The sequence below is a fragment of the Dipodomys ordii genome, unplaced genomic scaffold (assembly GCF_000151885.1).
Source record: "Dipodomys ordii isolate 6190 unplaced genomic scaffold, Dord_2.0 Scaffold36, whole genome shotgun sequence".
NCBI lineage: Eukaryota > Metazoa > Chordata > Mammalia > Rodentia > Heteromyidae > Dipodomys > Dipodomys ordii.
Window position 1 is genome coordinate 9,415,293 of NW_012267252.1, and position 19,884 is coordinate 9,435,176.

General features: G+C 38.8%; 1 protein-coding gene and 1 pseudogene across 1 annotated transcript in view; one reads left to right on the plus strand and one right to left on the minus strand.

Moving 5' to 3' along the window:
- The window catches only part of Sorcs1 (sortilin-related VPS10 domain containing receptor 1), a 481,478-nt gene that overhangs the window by 104,939 nt on the left and 356,655 nt on the right, over window positions 1-19,884 (minus strand). Inside the window, exons 6-7 of the mRNA XM_013017825.1 lie at window positions 19,534-19,598; window positions 220-338 (exon numbers count right to left, since the gene is read on the minus strand). Of these exons, the coding sequence (XP_012873279.1) occupies window positions 220-338; window positions 19,534-19,598 (184 nt within the window). The remainder of the gene's footprint in view (window positions 1-219; window positions 339-19,533; window positions 19,599-19,884) is intronic.
- LOC105986744 lies at window positions 3,705-4,145 on the plus strand (annotated as a pseudogene).

Here is a 19,884-nt window from a genome sequence, read left to right on the forward strand (position 1 = left end):
TCCTTCCTTCCTTCCTTCCTTCCTTCCTCCCTCCCTCCCTCCCTCCCTCCCTTCCTTCCTTCCCTCTTTCCTTCCCTCCCCCTCTTGTTTATTTCTTCCTTCCTTCTTTTTATTTTCTTTCTATTCTTAAGTGGATGCAAGCAGAAAAAGGCTGCAGAAGGAAAAGAAACAAGAAACAGAAGTGCTTGTGAGACATTGAGTAAAGTAGATCTCTCATACCTGGACAAATACGTAATCATCTTGGACAATCAGAGAGTCTGGGTCAATGTAGCCTGGAAAAGGTTTATTCTTGTTGGCATCTGTGCAATTCTGCATTCGACATGTTAAGTATTGTGAATCTTAAAAGAACAAAGCGGGATGGGGAGAAAAATGTACAGTGCATTAGAGTCTGAGGAGATATTCTGTATTTCCCTAGCTGCCTCAGTACTTACACAAGCCTCACAATCTTTAGGTACGTCACTTTAATATTTGTTATTACTATTATTCCCTTACTTCCAACTCTCCTTCTGTTGTTAACCTTAGGTCTTACCATTCTGGTGAATAAACTTTTATTCTCCAGATTTTTCTCTCCCAAATGACGCATCTTCAGAACTTGCAAGGATACTTGTGACTTCATGATACATTTTTTATTTTAGTCAAATTCACCCCCACATTTCGATCTTTAATTGCAAGGAAATACATATACACCCACATGCATGCATGCATGTACTATTAAAACTTTTAGGCTGCTATGATGCACAGTAATTATTAAGATAATGGTGTTTCTTCTACTATGATTTAGAACTGGATCAGAATTGAGAGATTCTTGAGCCTAAAGCTTTGTTTTCAATAGGTACAAGTAACAGTAACTCTTACACCCATTCAGTCTCCATTGCTGGAGATACTGAATGTGTGCTTTAGTAATCAGATCATGGACATCCTACCTAAAATTACATGAATTCAAAACCTTCCACTGTCTACCACTCTATCCTTCCTCCCAGGATCATCTCCTTAATTCTTGTGATTACTCTCATCTGGTTTATTTTATGTTCAGGAACTTGGCCAAACTTTTCATTGTATTTGAGACTTTCAATTCACATTCTCTTCACCTACAATGGCTCTTTCCAGACTGTTACTATAGAAGTTCTCAATTTCAGATCACTAAATTATTCTCCAGCACACATTATCCTGTTCATTCCTACCAGAGGGGTCAGCTCAACATGACAATGCCATGGTAGTTACTTATTTCTGTCACCTGGAAAATTAGAATATAAACCCTGTAGTCTCCATGGAAAATAGACTCCTGTAGTTCTATATTTTTGGTCTCCTCTCTCTCTCTCTCTCTCTCTCTCTCTCTCTCTCGCTCTCTCTCTCTCTCGCTCTTTCTCTCTCTTTCTCTCTCTCTGATGTACTTTGCCTAGTTTTTAATATCTATCCTAGCACATAGTAGACAGCGAATAAAATTCTACTGGACCATGTATGCTTATTCGAATATACATTTGTAAATTAAGCTGTTTTACTAGTATAGGATCAGGTACAGTAAGGGATCAGAAACATGAAGAGCTCAGCAGGGGATGACCCCACTCCCACAAAGCGTGAATGGGCAGCAATGTGCCAGGAAGGATTTAGAATTGATTGGTGATTTCTCTTAAGGTAATTAACATGTCCGCACATTCAGGGAGTATGTGTACATGAGACATTGGGTAGCTCTGTGTGCATCCAAAAATGTTCCGGGATGCAGCAAGCACCCTTCCTATCAATGACTGACTAATGCAGCTGCTAGCAAACTCAGGCCCATGACGGAAGCATTCTATGCATAACAGTCATTCACGCTGCAGCCTTCTCTGGGCATACAGAACTGCACTACTTTTGCCATCCAATCTAAATAAACTACCTTCACAATGGAACTGCTGACAAGTCCTCTACTCATCCTTTCCCATCTCATTCTCCAGAATTCTGGCAGTTCCATTTTAGAGCATAACTCAAGGCTGCTTTTCTTAAAAAATAATTTCTGGGACTCATTTCTTCCCAGAGTGGTCATCTCTGTGGGACACAAACTCCTTCCCTCACAATTTCACACTCCACTAGACCATTGCACAGTGTTCTGAGTGACTTCATTGATTCCAAAGGTAGCTTGGGGACATAGAAACCATGAAGATTTGTGACCATGAGCCTGGTCTTAAGTTGGGGAACAGTCACTTACTAGCTGCATTGTTTAGAGGAAGTAACTTCATCCTCTGGAATCTTGCTTCTTTCTTTCTCTTCCTTCCTTCCTTCTTTCCTTCCTTCCTTCTTTTTCTTTCTTTTCTTTCTCCCTCACTCCTTCCCTTTCCTTTTCTTTCTTTCTTCTTTGTCTTTCTTCCTTTCTTTCTTCCTTCCTTCCTTCCTTCCTTTCTTTCTTTCCTTTCTCTCTCCCTTCCTTCCCTCCCTCCCTCCTTCCCTTTCTCTCTCTCTTCTTTCTTTCATTGTTTTCTTTCTCTCTCCCTTCCTTCCCTCCCTACTTCCTTCCCTTTCTCTTTCTTTCTTTTCTTTCTCTCTCCCTTCCTTCCCTTTCTCTCTTTTTCTTTCTCTTTCTTTCTTTTCTTCCTCCCCCCTCTGTCTCTCTCCCTCCTCTCTCTCCCTCCTCTGTCTCTCTGTCTCTCTCTGTCTCTGTCTCTCTCTGTCTCTGTTTCTGTCTCTGTTTCTGTCTCTCTCTCTTTCTCTCTCTCCTCCCCCCTCTCTGTCTTTCCCAGTCCTGGTGCTTGAACTCAGCGCTTGGGCACTGTCCCTGAGTTTCTTGTGCTCAAGGCTAGCACTCTACAACTTGAGCCATAGTGCTACATCCAGCCTTTTCTGTTTATGTGGTATTAAAGCATTGAACCCAGGGTTTCATGCATACTAGGCAAGCACTCTACCACTAAGCCAGATTCTCAGCCCAGTCTTGATTCTTTCAACTGCTAAAACAGAGATACCAATATCATAAAGCAGTCTGGCCAGTAGACAGAACTAACTGAAATAATATATAGACAAAATATTCAAAATACAATTTGTTCAATGCAGTTGTTATTATGAATGAACATATTCTTCTTTTTTCTTTTTGCTATCCTTCGATGAGATAATTCGGAGGCACATCCTCGGCCCCTTAATATGACTGGCTACACTAAACTGAATTTGAGTGCTATGTTATGTATTCTTACATCAGGTATTTCAAGGGACCTGCTTAATATAGATTCATCTCTGTCCATTTCTGAACAGGCCAATTATGGAACTATTGGTCAGAGCTTTTAATAAACGAACGTGCTTACATATTAAGACTGTTGGGTTGAAATCCACTCAAGCTTCCTAGACTCCATGACACTGGTTTGGTTTAGAAGAAAGGATTCAAACCCAGACCCTGGTAAATGAGAAGCAAGGAGAGGTACAGGCAAAGATCATCTCCTTCCTCTGCGAAGCACTGTGTCTCAATACAATGCCTGAAATTGCTTGACACACATCTTGTTATATGATACAGCCAGGCTTAGAGTCAAGCTCATAGAATGTGTGAGAAAAAGATGGAAGGGAACTAATAAAATCAGTGAACTTTTTTTAAAAATTTAATTTAGTTTTGTGGTCAAGGTGATGTACAGAGGGTTACAGTTGCGTAAGTAAGGTAATAAGTACATTTCTTGTCAAGCATTTTTACCCCCTCTCTCATTTTTCTCCCACTATGCCTCTCCCTCAAAGCACCCCCACAGGAAGGGGAAGACTGCTGCGGCGGCTGCATTCGCGGCGGGATTCACAAGAAACTACTAAAGTTCCTGTGGAACCAAAGTAAAATTGTATAAGAACATAATGGATGGAGAGGAGAAAACCTATGGTGGCTGTGAAGGCCCTGATGTCATGTGTGTCAAGTTAATATCTCCTGATGGTCACGAATTTATTGTAAAAAGAGAGCACGCACTAACATCAGGAACAATATAAGCCAGGTTGAGTGGCCCGGGTCAGTTTGCTGAGAATGAAACCAATGAGGTCAATTTGAGAGAGATCCCTTCACATGTGCTATCAAAAGTATGCATGTATTTTACCTATAAGGTTCGCTACACTAACAGCTTCCTGAATTCCCAATTGCACCTGAAATTGCACTGGAACTGCTGATGGCTGCGAACTTCCTAGATTGTTAAATAAAATAAATTATAATAAACTGTTAATTTTTTCAGTATAATACCTTTAGTGCAGTTAGTAATTTTGTCACTTAGCATGATGCCTGTATGCACTTGAACTATAAAGTTAATTGTAAAGAAAATAATCTTCTGTTCTTTTGCATAGCAATCGGAGCTGAAATTTGTTTGCTATATTGACAAGTTAAGGACGTTTTCACAAACTAAGAAATAAACAAATAATGACAATTCATAGGTCGTTTTGTTTATCCTTTGGATGTGACTTTTAAAATAGAACAATCATATAAATACTGAAATGTAGGCATAAATGAACATGTCCTACTGATAAATAATGGGGCTAAGTATTTTTATGTTTTTAGTGTTTTTAAAAATATTTTGATCTTATAGCTGCTTCTTCTAGCATTACTAGAGTTATGCAAATAATTACATGAAAAACTTGTTTATAAGTTAGCCAAATCATTGATTTTTATAACTCAAAGGATTAAGAGTTGAAATTCCTTATGTGTTTTTTGATGAACTGCAGTATTGTTTTAATTGTATCTTGTGTTTTGTTTATTGCTACAACTTAAGGTCTTTATTTAAAAGCAATTTTGGAAGTTATTAGGTACAAGTTTTACATTAGTAACTGAACCTATAGCCAGATAATCAACAAGTGAACTACATAACTAAAGAGTTCCTGTGCATTGTATGTTTTGGACAACTCAAAGTATTGTACTTACATTGATTCTAAAGCTTCCTTTCTTGGGATTACACTTGTTTAAATGTATTTTAAAATATTCTATGAGCTTTATCTAGATCTTAAGAGCTAGACTTCTCTGAATTAGTCTTCCTCCATCTAGTTGGAATGTCATAAGAACCTTACAGTGCACTCAGTAGTACATCAATTATCTATGAAAATATTTGAATAAATATACAACAATCAAAAAAATCACCCCCACAAGCTGTTAAGTTCATTTCTAACCTAGTGGCTTGTGAATACCACCGTTGCATTGGTTAGCCCTGTGTCCTTGTTTCACCATTTTGTTATTCTCCTTCCCTTCCCGCAATCTGATAAACATATATACAAGATACAGGGTACCAGAATCAAAACCGGTGATTATAAGGGATACACCAAAGTAGGAGGGGGGGGAGGACGACTTCATATGGTATACAAAAACAACAACATCAACAACAAAAAACCTTTGTTTCCATATCTTGCAGTTCATTTTGATTAGCATCATTTTATAGCTATTGAGCTATGGTGATCCTCTGCTAGGATTATACTACACATATATTAATTGTTACAAATGAGGGAAAACATGGAACCTATGTTTCTTTGGGTCTAAGCCAAACCTAAATAAGTAGGCTTTAGATTAAAATGAATCTAGAGCTTCCCTATTTCTACAACTCTTACTATGAATAAAAACTTTGAATAAGTAAATTAAAACAAAATTTCTTGATTTGGGGGTTGCTAATGACAAGTATAACTTCCACTATAGTTTGTAAAATTGACACCTAGGCCCAGAGTTCAAGCCCCATGACCATCAAACACACACACACACACACACACACACACACACACAAATGTCTTATTTATAATTCATTTATATAAGAATTGGGGAGAACAGTTGGGTCTATGGAATGTAGTTACTGAATATCTATGTGCCAGACAGTCTAAAAGATGACTACATTTATCCAGTATAGTTGATCAAAACAACACTACAGATTAGGAAATATCCATTGATTTTGCTGATAAGAGGAGTGAAACTCAATGAGGAAGTGATTTGTAGAAATGTTGGTAGGGATTATTGACTTGTTTGCAAGTCTGCCATGTTGCATTGAAGACCTCAGGAAGTTTAGAGCCAATGTCCATTAAATATAGTTTGATTTACTAGTATAGCCACTAAGGAAATCAGTATTGAAATTCTTCCATAAGTTATAAATACAATTATCATTTCATCCTGCATCCTTAGGCATGTATTAAAAGTAATATAAGTCAACATGCCAGAGAGATCCTTGCACTGCCACATTCAGAACTGCACCATTCATGTTAGCCATGAAGCAGACCATGGCTAAGTACCCAGAAATTGATGATGAGATAAAGAAAGTACACTGCCTCTATACAATGGATATATACAATATATACAATGTTACTAATTCAGTAACAACTAAAATGAAATAATGGCAGTTTCAGGAAATGAATAGAACTGGAGATCATCGTGTTAATTGAGAGGAGCTAAGTTTAAAAACATTTTTAATGCAAATATGGAATCTAGACTTAAAAAAAGGATAGCCAGATGTCTGGTTCAAGCCTTTAATCCTTGCTACACAGGAGGCTAAGATCTGAAGATCCTGATTCAAAGCCAGCCCAGGCAGGAAAGTCTGTGAAACATTATCTCCAATTAACCACCAGGAAACAGGAAGTGGTGCTGTGGCTCAAAATGGTAGAGCACTAGTCTTGAGCAAAACAGGTCAGGGATAGTGCCCAGATCCTGAGTTCAAGCCCCCCACCACCAACAAAACAAAAAAGAAAAACCATGATGCATTTGTAAGGGAGAGAATGTGTGGCAAAGGAGCCAGTAGGAGGAAAAAGAGAGAAAGGGGTATGGCAGGGGTGAATATTATAGGGGGCTGTATATTATATATAGGTATATAAAAATAGCCCTATGAAACTCATCAGTAACTATTAGAAAAGGTTGGGAGGAAGGAAGTTGGTAAAGAAAAAGTAATTAGTTGGGCTGAATTTGATGAAAATATATTGAATGCATGTTGTAAGTATCACAATGAAACCCCTTTGTACCCCTTTTATGCTACTAAAAATGAAAAGTCAGGAGCTTATTTATCTATGTTTTAATAAATTAATAAAAAATAATTCCTCTATGAGGTAATATGCTAAAATACATATTAAAATAGAATTCTTTAATTTAAGAGAACTATCTAAGAAAATAATAATCTGTGCAAGATTGTACCCATTTGGATATTCACAAATGTTTACTAATAACTAAAAATGAGAGAAGAAAATAGACAACAGCAGAGGAGTAACTCAGCTGTGGAACATGTCCAATTCAGTCCTGACATCCCGCTTCTATGAGGAAGTGCTTAAAGCTCACACTGTGGAAACAGGTTATCAATTAGTGATAAGACATTAATGTTAATTCCTTAGTTTTGAAATATATACCTTGAGCAAAAAATATTAACGCTAGGAAAAAGTGGTTGGAGCACCTATTAATACACGTATCTCAGTAAATTTCTACTTTCTAAATGTGGGTTACCAAAATATGGCATTGTGAACCTGCCTTTTTAAAAAATCTATATCTATCTATCTATCTATCCATCCATGTCTATAGCTAACTAGCTATATCAATCTATACATATCTATATGTATTGATAGACATAGATGTCAATAGATGTGTGCCTATATAGGAAAAACATATGCAAAATACATATGCATATACATGAGATGCTAACATTAGAGGTAAGGCCATAATGTGAGACAAGAGTTTGACAAGCTATGAACAGATCCCTGGTCTAGCATGTCTCAGCTATGTGAATGGAGGGTGACTGTGAACTCTAAAAAGGATTGTGTTTATCTCCACTGCATGTTTTCTTTTCCTACATCCCTTTTGTTGAAAACTGTGGTTACACCATACAATATGCCTGTCTTTGGTCTGAGCATTACCAAGTACACAAGAAAAGGCCTTCACTTCAATTCTTGTTCAGAACAGCTAAAGTGATATTTAGAAGCTGAAGGGTAAATGCTCAATTTTGAGCTGGCTGCCTTGGGAAAGTGTCCCTAGTTTGTTTCCCTTCTCCTGGTAATGGAAATAGAAAGAGATTGGCTGCAGTTCATAATGAGGGACCAATCACTCTCATTCCCCAGAGGGTTGCAGTAATAGTGTGATGTATGATGAATTCTTTCCATATTCAATTCTGCTGAGTGCATGATGCGATTCCATAGGACGTGTCTTGTAATTTGGCATTAATTAATGTCAATTAATGTATGTGACTGCTAGACGTTAGAACTAATTTCATTACTTTCCCTCCACAGATGTTTTCCTTGCCACAGGTAATTAGGATACGGTGCTACTCTTTTCAAGCATTTTTCACTCCCAGCAACAGCTGCTACTTAGGATCATGTGATCCCCATCCACCCAAACCTGCACTGCTAGGGGGGGAGAGAAACTTCCTTTACAAAGTCAGGCTTCAAGTCTACGAACGGAGGCTAAGTGCACACACAAAGGCTGCTGACTTGGTAAACTCAAGAAAACCTCTCAGCCTCTCTAAGAATTCTGATCCGTGACATGGGAATAAATGATATCTAACAGAAGACCTGTTTAGACTGTTGCCTGGCCCACACGCTGTTGAACCTCTGATAGCAGGAATTGTTCCTGAAGACTTCTCTCCTTAATCCCAAGTATGGTCTGTGTCTCAAGGTATTTTTAAGTACTATAGCTATTTGAGGCCAGAATTTTTCTTTCATATTAAAATATTGGTTTTTCATATTAAAATATTAAAATATTTCCTCCCTCATGGAACCACAAAAATTCTTTCATACCCAAAGCAATCCCGAGCGAAAAACAACAAAGCTGGAGAGACACATGGCCTGATTGGTACAAGGTAAATTTTTGTATACCACGAAAGCTATTCTTGCAAAATCAAGAGCTGTTTTGCAAAGGTGATGTGGAATGAGGGCCAGTGGGAGAAGACACACAGAATGTGGAAGTCACCTTCGCATTCAGTTCACAGCTACATTTGAACTCAGCACTGGGGAACTTCTGCAGTCAGCATGTGGCCGGTCACGTTTACACAGTGCTAACCAGCCTAGAGCCTCCTTGTGTTTCAATGTTTTCTTTCCTCCTTCCATTCAATTCATCTCTTGGGTTCTAGCTCCACCTCCACCAGATCATTTGGCTGTGACCAGTCATAGATGGAGTTGGGCTTTTGACTTTCCTTGTAGTGAGGTTGAGTAGAATTTTAGGACCAAAGAGTTGTTTAAAATCAAAGGATCACTTTAAGATCTCGGTTAGAATAGCTATAAACAAGAAGCCTAGTAACAAAAGATGCTGGAGACAATTTGGCCAAAAGGGAACACTACTACACTGTTTGTGGGAATGTAAACTTGTTCATCCACTCTGGAAAGCAATATGGAGGTTCGTCAAAAGACTACACATAGAGCTCCCCTATGACACTTCTGCACATTTACCCAGATGACCACAAATAAGGCCACACTAAAGCTACCAGCACAACTATGTTTATCGCAGCTTTATTCACCATAGCTAAGATATGGAACCAACCCAGATGCCCCTCAGTAGATGAATGGATCAAGAAAATGTGGTATATACATATATACAATGGAATTCTATGCTTCCATCCAAAGAATGACACTGCCCCATTTGATAGGAAATGGAAGAACTTGTAAAAAAAAAATCATATTAAGTGAAATAAGCCAGACCCAAAGAAACATAGGTCCCATGGTTTCCCTTATTTGCAATAACAAGTATACATCTAGGATAATCTTAGCAGATGAGCAGAAGAGCTCAATAGTTATGTACATATGACCATATAAGATGATGCTAAGCGCCGGGTGCCAGTGGCTCATACCTGTAATCCTAGCTACCCAGTAGGGTGAGATCTGAGGATCGCAGTTCAAACCCAGCCCGGCAGGAAAGTCTATGAGACTCTTATCTCCAATAAACCACTAGAAAACCAGGAGTGGCACTGTGGCTCAAGGGGTAGAGTGCTTGCCTTGAGCTGAAGAGTGCAGGGACAGCACCCAAGCCCAGAATTCAAGCCCCATGACCGACCAAAAAAAAAACACAAAAAAACAAAAGATGATGTTAAGCAAAATGAATTCCAAGACATAACACAAGAGGATTTACTTCGTTGTTGTTGTTTTTAATGAAGTATGTGATTTCTTTTCCCCTCTATGGTTGATCCCCAAATTCTCCTTATATTCAATTTTGGTACCCTAGATATTGTATATATGTTTATCTGATCTAGGGAAAGGAAGGGGAACAACAAAATGATGCAAAAAAGGACAAAGGGGGAACCAAAAGGATATTTACAAGACAATATGCTGGAAATGATTGTACAACTTGGGGGGGGGAGTCTAGAGGGAAGGGAAGGAGAAAATGAGGGAGAGTAGAAAAATAATGTAATCACTACCTTCCTTATGTAACTGTACATAAGCACATCACTTTGACAATCAAATTAAAAGAAAAGAAAAGAGATCTCACACTGGTCTTTGCTACATTTAATTTACTGAAATCTGTTTTGTTCACCTTCCTTCACCACAAAACAAAGACTGTGATGTTGCTAAGCAAGTTTATATCCTCTCAGATGTTTTCCTCTTGTTAATTGGTGCACTTATTCCTGAACCATGCCCTTTGCTCAGAAAGTTCTGTTGGTTAGAACTGCCTCTCCTGTTAGTCAGTCCATGCAAATACTTCCCAGGCCTCGGGTGGAGTTTTGCTGGAGACTCAGGCAGTTTCCCCCTTCTCAGAATGTTTGCACGGATAGCTTCAGAAGCATTAACCTCCAAAGTAATCAGAGCAGCCTTTCCCAGAGGTCAGAGACAGTGTTATGAAGATCATGTAGAGTTGTTTTGGTTTGGTTTGGTTTTTCTCTTTTAAATTTTGCACAAAAAAAAATATCCAGGGAAAGATTCCATTTTATAGGATAAAGAAACATTGACTTTTTAGGGATGAAATGTGTACGAGCTCTTATGCTTCAAAATGATGTGACAAAAATTATGCATTAAGCCTCAGAGACTCTATCTGTTCATTCTTTTAAGAAGTATTTATGTATAATATGCCTGATTCTAAGTATGCATAACTGTTATTGTCAGCCATGTTGGAATTTAGGATATTTGACATTTCCTTTCAGTAAAATCAATTCTTAATACACTGATGAGATGATAAAGAATTTTGTATGCAGAAATTACCATTCTTCCTGCTTTTCAGTGTTAACTTTCCCTCGATGTTGACCCTCAAGCAGTAGGATTTATTAAATGTTTTCAATGACAAAAAAAAGAAGTATTTATGTGGCACCAAATTCTTTAATGTGCCTTTATGGTGCAGAAGTTTAACTATAAAGACAATTATCAAGTATTTTGTGAGACATGTTTGCATCCACCATAAATTTTTAACTTTCAAGCACAATAGCGTCTGCTTCTCACTTTTTCTTTTACTCTTTCATTGATCAATTGCTTCTTTTGGAATGTGTCTCCCCCACTGAGTGTCTTCACACATACACATATGCCCATATATCCATGTGCGGATGTTCCCATGTACCTCATTCTATCACCATCCTAGAGTCCGCTGTGGAACAAACCAGCTAGTAACTGTTAGAAAAGCAAGACTCCACCCTCTACCTTGGACTCCGGAACTTCTGTATAGAAATCAAGACATTCTGTAAAAATTATAAAGTTTAAATGTTCTCCTTTGGCACTTCTGATGGGACAAGCTCAAAATTACTTTTTGTTTTTAAATCTGTTGGTTTGGGACCAGTGTCACTTGTTCACCATGGTCTTTTATGACTGGCCTTTGGGCATTCAGAAGGGCCAGGATGAAGAACAGGAGATGAAGAAAGGGAAAAAAAATAGGATAGGAATGATTCGGGGATCATAAAACTTCTGCCAAGAATGGGACTAGGGGTTGTGTATGTGGGAAAGAACTAAAATCATACAAGTTGAATGGAAATATAGAAAAACCGATGACCAATTACAACTCACGTGCTGAGTACTACCTGTGGTACGTGTGAGGTACTGGTGAGAGACCAGCAGCCTTCACACCCATTCTCCTCTGCACCAGAAATTCTACGGAGCTGCTGCAATTATTCTACATTGCACCACACCAGACTTGCGTGTGTGAATACTCCTGAGGAGAAAGACTGTATCATACTCAGACTACCTCCTGCATGCACTCTATTCTCCCTTCGATATCCTTTTACATTTGCACACACATTTCTCATATCATCCACCCCAAGTAGAAAGTCTGAACTCTAGAGTCTGTCCTGTACCTATGCCTATTAGAGAATTTGGCATAGTAAAGGTATCCAATAAAATTTATCCAACAAATATGCAATAGATTTGGAATGAATGAAACCTGTCTTTAAATCTGAGACCAAATGGGAAAAACAATCATTGTAAGCTTTGCTTTCCTTGTCCTTAGGATGAGGAAAATAACAAAAGTTCCTATCTCCAAGGCCAGTTATAGGTGATGCAGCTGAAAATGTGCCAGGGCATTAGCACCAGGAGAAGATGAGAAATGCAGTATCTGATACTAGATGGGTGCTTGGGGCCAAAGGAGATTCATGAGTACATATCGCGTTTTTATTTTTAAAATGAGAGCTGGAAACATTTGGTATTTTCCAGACCCTTAGAAATTACTGCACAGGAATGCTCATATACTGCTGCTGGTGGTAGCTTCAGAAATCCTGAGTATTCCCTGAAAATATAGACCGTCAAGTTACAAGGGACCGATAGGTTTCTCTGGCATACCTCCACCCTCTCGGTCTCAGATCTCCTCACACGTGGCACTCAGGAGACAGAGACAGGATGCCAATGTCTACAGAGAATTTGGTTTGAAGGCTGCCTTGAACCTGTCGGGGTGCCGTTATTTTCAGGCCTTCCTCTTCTGCTTGGGGAGGTAAGTGCTATCTCACTTCAGACTCCGCTTGCTGCTTCTCACAGCTGCGTTTAGGTTACTGAATCAAATAGGCCCAGATGACGTCTCTCCTGATTGAAATCAAGAGATTTTTGCAATGTAGAAAAACGAGTCAGATGGACAGCTGGAAAGAATGGCAGCGTTCTGAGGGAGCATGTAAACCTGGGTGATCAACTGAGGACTGAAGACAGGTGAGAACAAATTTGTGCAGTTCTGGGAAGTGAAGGGACCACAAATGGAAACCGTTAACTCCTTCCAAGATTCCGCTGAGAAGCTGTGAATAAATGGACTCAAAGAGAAGCTTAATAAAGATTTTGGGGGATTCCAATAAAGCCAACTGATACCCAGGTCAGAACTATGGCTGCAGAAAAGGTCAAGCTGGATAACTCCTTTATGGTCTGTCTAAAAATCTCCAAGTGTTCGTCTGCTCCAATATACAAGAGTCATTTCATAACTTCTGTGGCTTATTGAAGAAAAATCAAAATTAAGACAGTGGAACAAATAAATATTCTAAAGAATTCTCTTAGACACAGATTAACAGAGTATGTGTAATACCATGTTTTGTTATTACTTATCAGATGGCTTATGTTTAACAACTTTTATAATGCCCCAGATTGCAGAGGGTTGGCCAACAATACAAGTATCCTCATATTTCAGGACAATGTATCTTTATAACTATTTCACAAGACAACAAGTAGCTGTCCTGGAAAATTTTAAATGCAGGTGTGTGTATGTTTGTGTGTGAATTTCTGTGTATATAGTGACTGTAGTACAAATCTGTGTCTAAGCAGGCACACATATGTGTATATGTGTGTATGAGTTTGCATGCGTCTATGTGGTATACTTGTCTATGTATGAATGTGTATGTTTGTGAGTAGGTGTGTACATATCTATGTGTGCTTGAGTGTGTTTATGTGTACATAGTGTATGCGTGTCTATTTGTGGATGTGTGTATATATGCATATGAAATACACAGTTGCTGCTCTCATAGGCTGCTCTTATAGACTGATTGAAAGGAAAAGCTATGACTGAATAAATATGTAAATATTTGAGGAACCTCCATACTGTCATCCAAAGTGGTTGAGCAGCTTAAACTTCCACCAACAATGCAGTAGGATTTCCTTTTGGCCACATCCGCTCCAGCATCTGTTGTTATTACAGTTCTTGATTATAGCCATTCTAACTAGGATGAAGCGGAATCTAGAATCTACAGTTGGATGAAAGCAAACAAAAGAAGAAATCAGTTTATGTTGGCAGTTCAAGGAAATCTTCCTCAGAAACAAGTATCTAGCCTGGGGCAAATACCTTTCAAGATGACCAAGTGCACACACTGGGATGGAAAAGGGAGGTGAGTAAACTAGGCAGAGAAAGGGACAAATACCATGTACAGCATGCACAAAATGATACCTCTTATGGATAGGAATGACGGTCACAGAGTGCATTTGACTTTCTAATGATATATTTGAATATTGTTTACCATTTTATTATCAGAGTTGCTATTTGAGCATAAAAATACTTGCTCAGCTGCTCAGGAGGCAGAGACCAGGAGGATCACTGCTTGAAGCTAGCCTAGGTAAAATGTTTGAGTCCCTCATCTCATTAAACAGAGCTGCCAGTAGGAGCAATGTGCTTATCATTCTAACTACAAGAAAATCATAAACAGGAGGATCACTGTCTAGACTTGCCTCATTAATTAATATAAAGCCATCTAAAAATAGGGACTGGGGTTTTAGGACTGTGGTATAGCACATGCCTAGCAAGTGCAAGGTCAGGAGTTCATGACCCAGGACCTCAAACAAGAAAAAAAAAGAAAGGTAGCTGCTGTTGGTAATTCATGTTTGCAATGGCTGACCTTTCTTTATACAACACTTAGAAGCTCAGATCTCTAGCATTTGTAGGATTGAGTTCTTCACCACCTTCCACAATATTCCAACAGCCTCATCTGATATGGGTAGCAACACATCCTTATTCCACGTGGAAAACAGATGGGAAGGCTGGTGGACAGGAGGTAGAATGAGATTCCCAGTTCTCACCTGAGACAGAATTAATGTGATAAATAGTGATGTCAAGTTGTACATTTCTTTTTTCAATGTAGAATGTGCTGCTGGTTTGAGATTCATTTCACAGAATTCTGGAAAGTCATTTTCACAGTTGGCTAAAAGACCAAGTCTTGTTTTCCCCAATGAAAGAGATTAGTCCTTGGGAAAGTTATTACAAGGTTACTTACTCATGCAAATAGACACTGAGACCACTAATTGTCCCCCTGTCTCTTGTGTCCCTTTGCATGGATCACTAGCAGCACAGAAACATTCAGGTCACTAGCTGGGATGTTAGTATTAGAAGGAGGAGGGAAGGGCCAAATTGGCTAAACGTGGTAGTGCAGGCAACCTTCTATGATGTGTGGTTCTACACGAGCCTGGACACAAAGCTAAGTGTATAGATCTGGTCTTCTGTGAGGTTTCTGAGAGAAGCTGTATTCTTGTCCTCCACAATCAAACACACACAGAATGTGACACTCCATTTTAGGGTATTGAGAAATTTCTTGTGCCCATCCAATTAGTTTTATAGAGTTCCTTAGACCCTGTGGATACAGACTTTCCTTAATTATGAAGGAGGGATTCATTGACTCATCTAGTCTTAAATTATTTAGGTTCTGAGCTATGTGTTAGATGTGGAACCAAGATTAATAAAGATATGAATTTCCAAAAAAGGTTCAATCCAACACTTCGGTTTATATATTCTAACTACATATTTTATGCACATATTCATATATGTGCCTATGTTATATAAATAAATAGATTGTAGTATATCCTTTTAGTATTTTTCTGAACTGGGTGAATATGATGTGCATAATGCATAAACCAATGCAAAACCCACATGGAGATATTAAAACAAAAATTTTTCTACAGATGAACAAGGGAGCCAATAAGAAAAGCCAATCTGATAAAAAGGTTTAATTTTTTTCCAATAATACTTGCTGTGATTGATTGTAATTAAGCTTTTTCTTTTCAGCTCACCTTCAAGGCAGAAAGAATAAAGCATAAAAGAATAGCATCTTTGTCACAGATGTAAACTATAAGACAGACACATTTGAGAGTATAGTTGGTTAAAAATATCTGTAGCAGTTATAAACCCTCACAGAATAATATTTTTCCAGAGTTCACATCCCTTTGAACTCAAGGAGTTCAGTTGAAATACACATTAATTATAATCTGTAATCTTAGACATCTGAAATGAGATCAGGAAACTTTGAATAACATAAGCAGATAAATGGTTGCAACCCACCTCATGGAACAAGCCACTTTACCAGGTGTCAAATATCTCAAAACCTTGGCTACAAAACTCCTGAACACAACAAAATAAAAATAAACTCCTTGTTCAAACAATATTTATGCTGATGTTGTTTATACATGTATGTATATATATACATATATAGTTATATGCATACATACTACATATACCTTATAGGCCAGGTAATCTATAATATAAGCAATTGGTCCCCTACATTTTGAATTTTGAATAAAACAACCATGAAGAGATAAGAAAACAAGAACAAAAGACTACTTTAGCCAGAAAACAGGAAGTTCTACTGTAAATATTGGAATTGTTGTAGTCACTCACCAATCTAGAGCATAATTGTACTTTGCAATCCTGCCAGCCACATTTGCAAAGTCTTTACCACTCTGATCTCTCTATATTCTGTTCTTCCTCCTCCTTCTCTGTCCCTATTATCCGGAACCATTGTTATTGACCATCTTGGAGATAGATGGTAGGAGAGCGGAAGAGGGAGAGATGAAAAAGACAGAGGGAAAGAGAGAAGAGGAAGACAGAGTAAGGGATGGAAACTGCTGTTATGGTGCTGATGATATCATTTTTCCCTACGTGGAGACAGGTCAGGTATTACTTTTAGATCCTTTCTCAATTGATAGGTAATTTTTTTCTGTGTTGTTTTGACAAGGTTAACTTTTCAAATTAAATCCCTTTATTGAATTTTCACCCTTGGATAGTTTCTGAAGATGTTGCCTTTGCAAAACTTAAGTTAAATAAAATAAATAAAATTAGAACTGACTTATTTCATGCCTTGTGAAAGCTGAATCTGAGCGTACATGGGGAATAGTGTGGGGTATAAGGAAGGGTGGAAGTTTGGCAGAGCCAGGCCTGGCTTTGAGAACTTGGGTTTATGTAGAAATCAGAGAGTGACGCTATCCCCAACAACCTTGAACATGAAAGTAATCTTGGATGTACCCAATTCCATCCTGAGTTTCCCAAAGCAGGATAGCCATAATGGGCCATTCCATTAATGTGAGATTTTGCTACTGAAAGCAGGTTCCACAGATTTGTTAGGAATAGAGAATCAGCCCCACCGTCCCTCGCCCCCCGCACCCAGTGAATCAAAATTCACATCTCCAGAACATTCTTACATGGATTATTATATGTGGGTTAGTCTTAATGCAATACTTTAAAATTCTCAGGAAACACAGTAATTGAGGCAAGAGAGCTAGCTGATAGCTCTGACAGCTGATCAAACTACAATTTGATTAATCTAACCAGTGTTTGGCACGCTCCTTCAATATGTAGAGATAGTGTGTGTTAAGGGCAGCATTTATAGACATGTGTGGAGAAAGCGCTACCACTGAATGACAATTGTATAACTTTGAACTGAATGGGAACAAAGAATAAAACCTAAACAAAAGAACACAGGTGGATAAAATTAAAGTAAGAAGGCAGTTTAGATTGGGCTTAAGAAAGACTTGCCTGATAAGTACATGCTGAACCTAAGGGCTTAACCAACTATAGCAATTAGTTACACTCAATTAGGACAGTAGCAGAATAGAAGGGTATGCTGGCTACAGGGAACAGAAAATATTACCATTTTGTGTGGCAAAACAGAATCCAGTACCCTTCAAGAGTGGGAAGCAAGCCCAAAGGCATGTAGGCAAGGATTAAGAAGAAAAGAGAGCTAAGCCACAGTGAGCAAACAGTCAGGTACCCCATTATCCTCGGCTATAGGTCACAGTTCCATCTTATGGGACATAAAGTAGACTTTACTCGGGAAAACTTGTTCTATGACACACAACCTCGGTGTACAAAAAAAGTCCTTTGCTGCAGTAAAATGGAATAGTCAGCTCCCAAGAGAGGCCACTACAGTGAGGGAAAAGAAGTTTTCAACTCCTATATCCAACTGGGTCAGGTGCACTGCACATCACACAACACTACCTTTCCTGGGAGTATAGGGGGAAGGTGATGGTGGCCTTGGACCAGGGTTTGTATGCCCAGAGACTACAAGAAAGAAAATATTCATGCTCAAAAGATTAAATAAAACTTCTCCATATGGAAATCTCCCATGTGGACCTGGGAGGAAAGGTGGTTTTAGAGAATGGGTTGCATGTGTAGCCTGCCCTTTTTTTGCAGGGGAAGGGAGCACTCAGAGATGTAAACTGTGGATGTCTCTACCATTGCATAAAGAACAAAGGACAGGTATACAAAGAAACTAAAATTGTTACTGCTCAGTATTTGTCAGCATAGGCTGATGCTGTATCTTACACACATTGTCTTCTCTGATTCTCACCTGATGGCTTTGTGAAAGAGATCCTAGTGTCCTCTAGGTATTTACTACATCTTTGCACCTACTGTTGTTTGACTTTCTGTGCATCACGTTTCCCATCTGTGCAATGGGAATAACACCTTACAAAGTTAACACGAGGACTCTTTGAGATAAAGTATGTTACTTGGTACAATTACTTGCACAGTGTAACTGCTGAATGCATGCAAACTACCACAATGGCTTTTATTGCTCACTTTTTATGTTTTTTTTATTTTTGGGTCTGGACGTAGGGCCTGAACTCTGGGCCTGGGCGCTGTCCCTCAGCTCTTCAGCTCAAGGCTAGCGCTCTACCACTTGAGCCACAACGCCACTTCCAGCTCTTTTCTTTTTGCTTATGTGGTGCTGAGGAATCAAACCCAGGGCCTCAGGCATGCAAAGCAAGCACTCTACCTCTGAGCCACCTTCCCAGCCCCTATTGCTCACTTGTTTAAAGACAAAGAACCTGAGCACTAAATGGTTTATATCCCCTTTTCAAGGTGACCCAAATAATGCAGTAGTCTTTTGAGACATTCATAGATGAATTGGATCTGCAGTTTACTTCCCTGGTCTTCACGTACCTGAATCTGTGTTCTCTCCACAAAGCATTTTCCTGCACTAACAAACCTAATTCAGGCTGATTAGAACCAGCAAGGCAACAAACTAGTCAAGGACCTCCTCCCTCTTGCTGCCTCTGACTAAAGACATACAGGATGCTTCTCTTTTCCTGTTCTTTCCAAGTATTTTGTGAATCTCTAAACAAGAGCGTGTGCCATTGCCTGAGGGGGGAAGAGAGAGAGAGAGAGAGATCTGACAAAGTGAGAAGACAGAAAATAAATCCAAATGAAGAAGCAGAAGCAGCAGCAGCAGCAGCAGCAGCATACTTCAGGAATAGTTTGGGAATTTTTCTTTATTTGGAAAGACACCTTGATTGAGAGACAGGGCAGTACTTTTGCTATAATTATTTAAATTTCAAGAAATTAGGAGGATCTACTCTACAAATATTAATGTAAATTGGCCTTACTATACCTATTTATGACATTATGGCCGCAATTCTGGATGGCTGTGGGAAAGAAAGTGCTCCATCCCCAAATTTCTTGGATTATTGCCACTGAGACTGGAGAGACTCGATTCCTGACTGTTTGATAGAACTAATATCGTGATAGACGTTGGGATATGTTGAGTTACTTACGGCCATCCACGGTTCTGGCTTCAAGATGCACGAGATCTGGTTCCTTGTTCGACCCCATCACAGACCTGAAAGATGGAGAGACACAGAAAGGAACATTTACATTAATAACTTCATGTGTGTCTCAGAGATATCTATAGACATTTAATACCCAGAGGTCACTGAAAACCACAATCTTGGAATAAATCTATTATGATGATATACATATAGCATGACAGAAAAATTTCCATTTCAAATAAAAATGATAATGAAACTTTCATTTGATGAAGACCAAGCTGAACTCTGGCAAGGATATTGTGTGTTATTAGCTCAGACTTGTGGATAAGTCCCTTGTGACATACATGTATTCCTGTA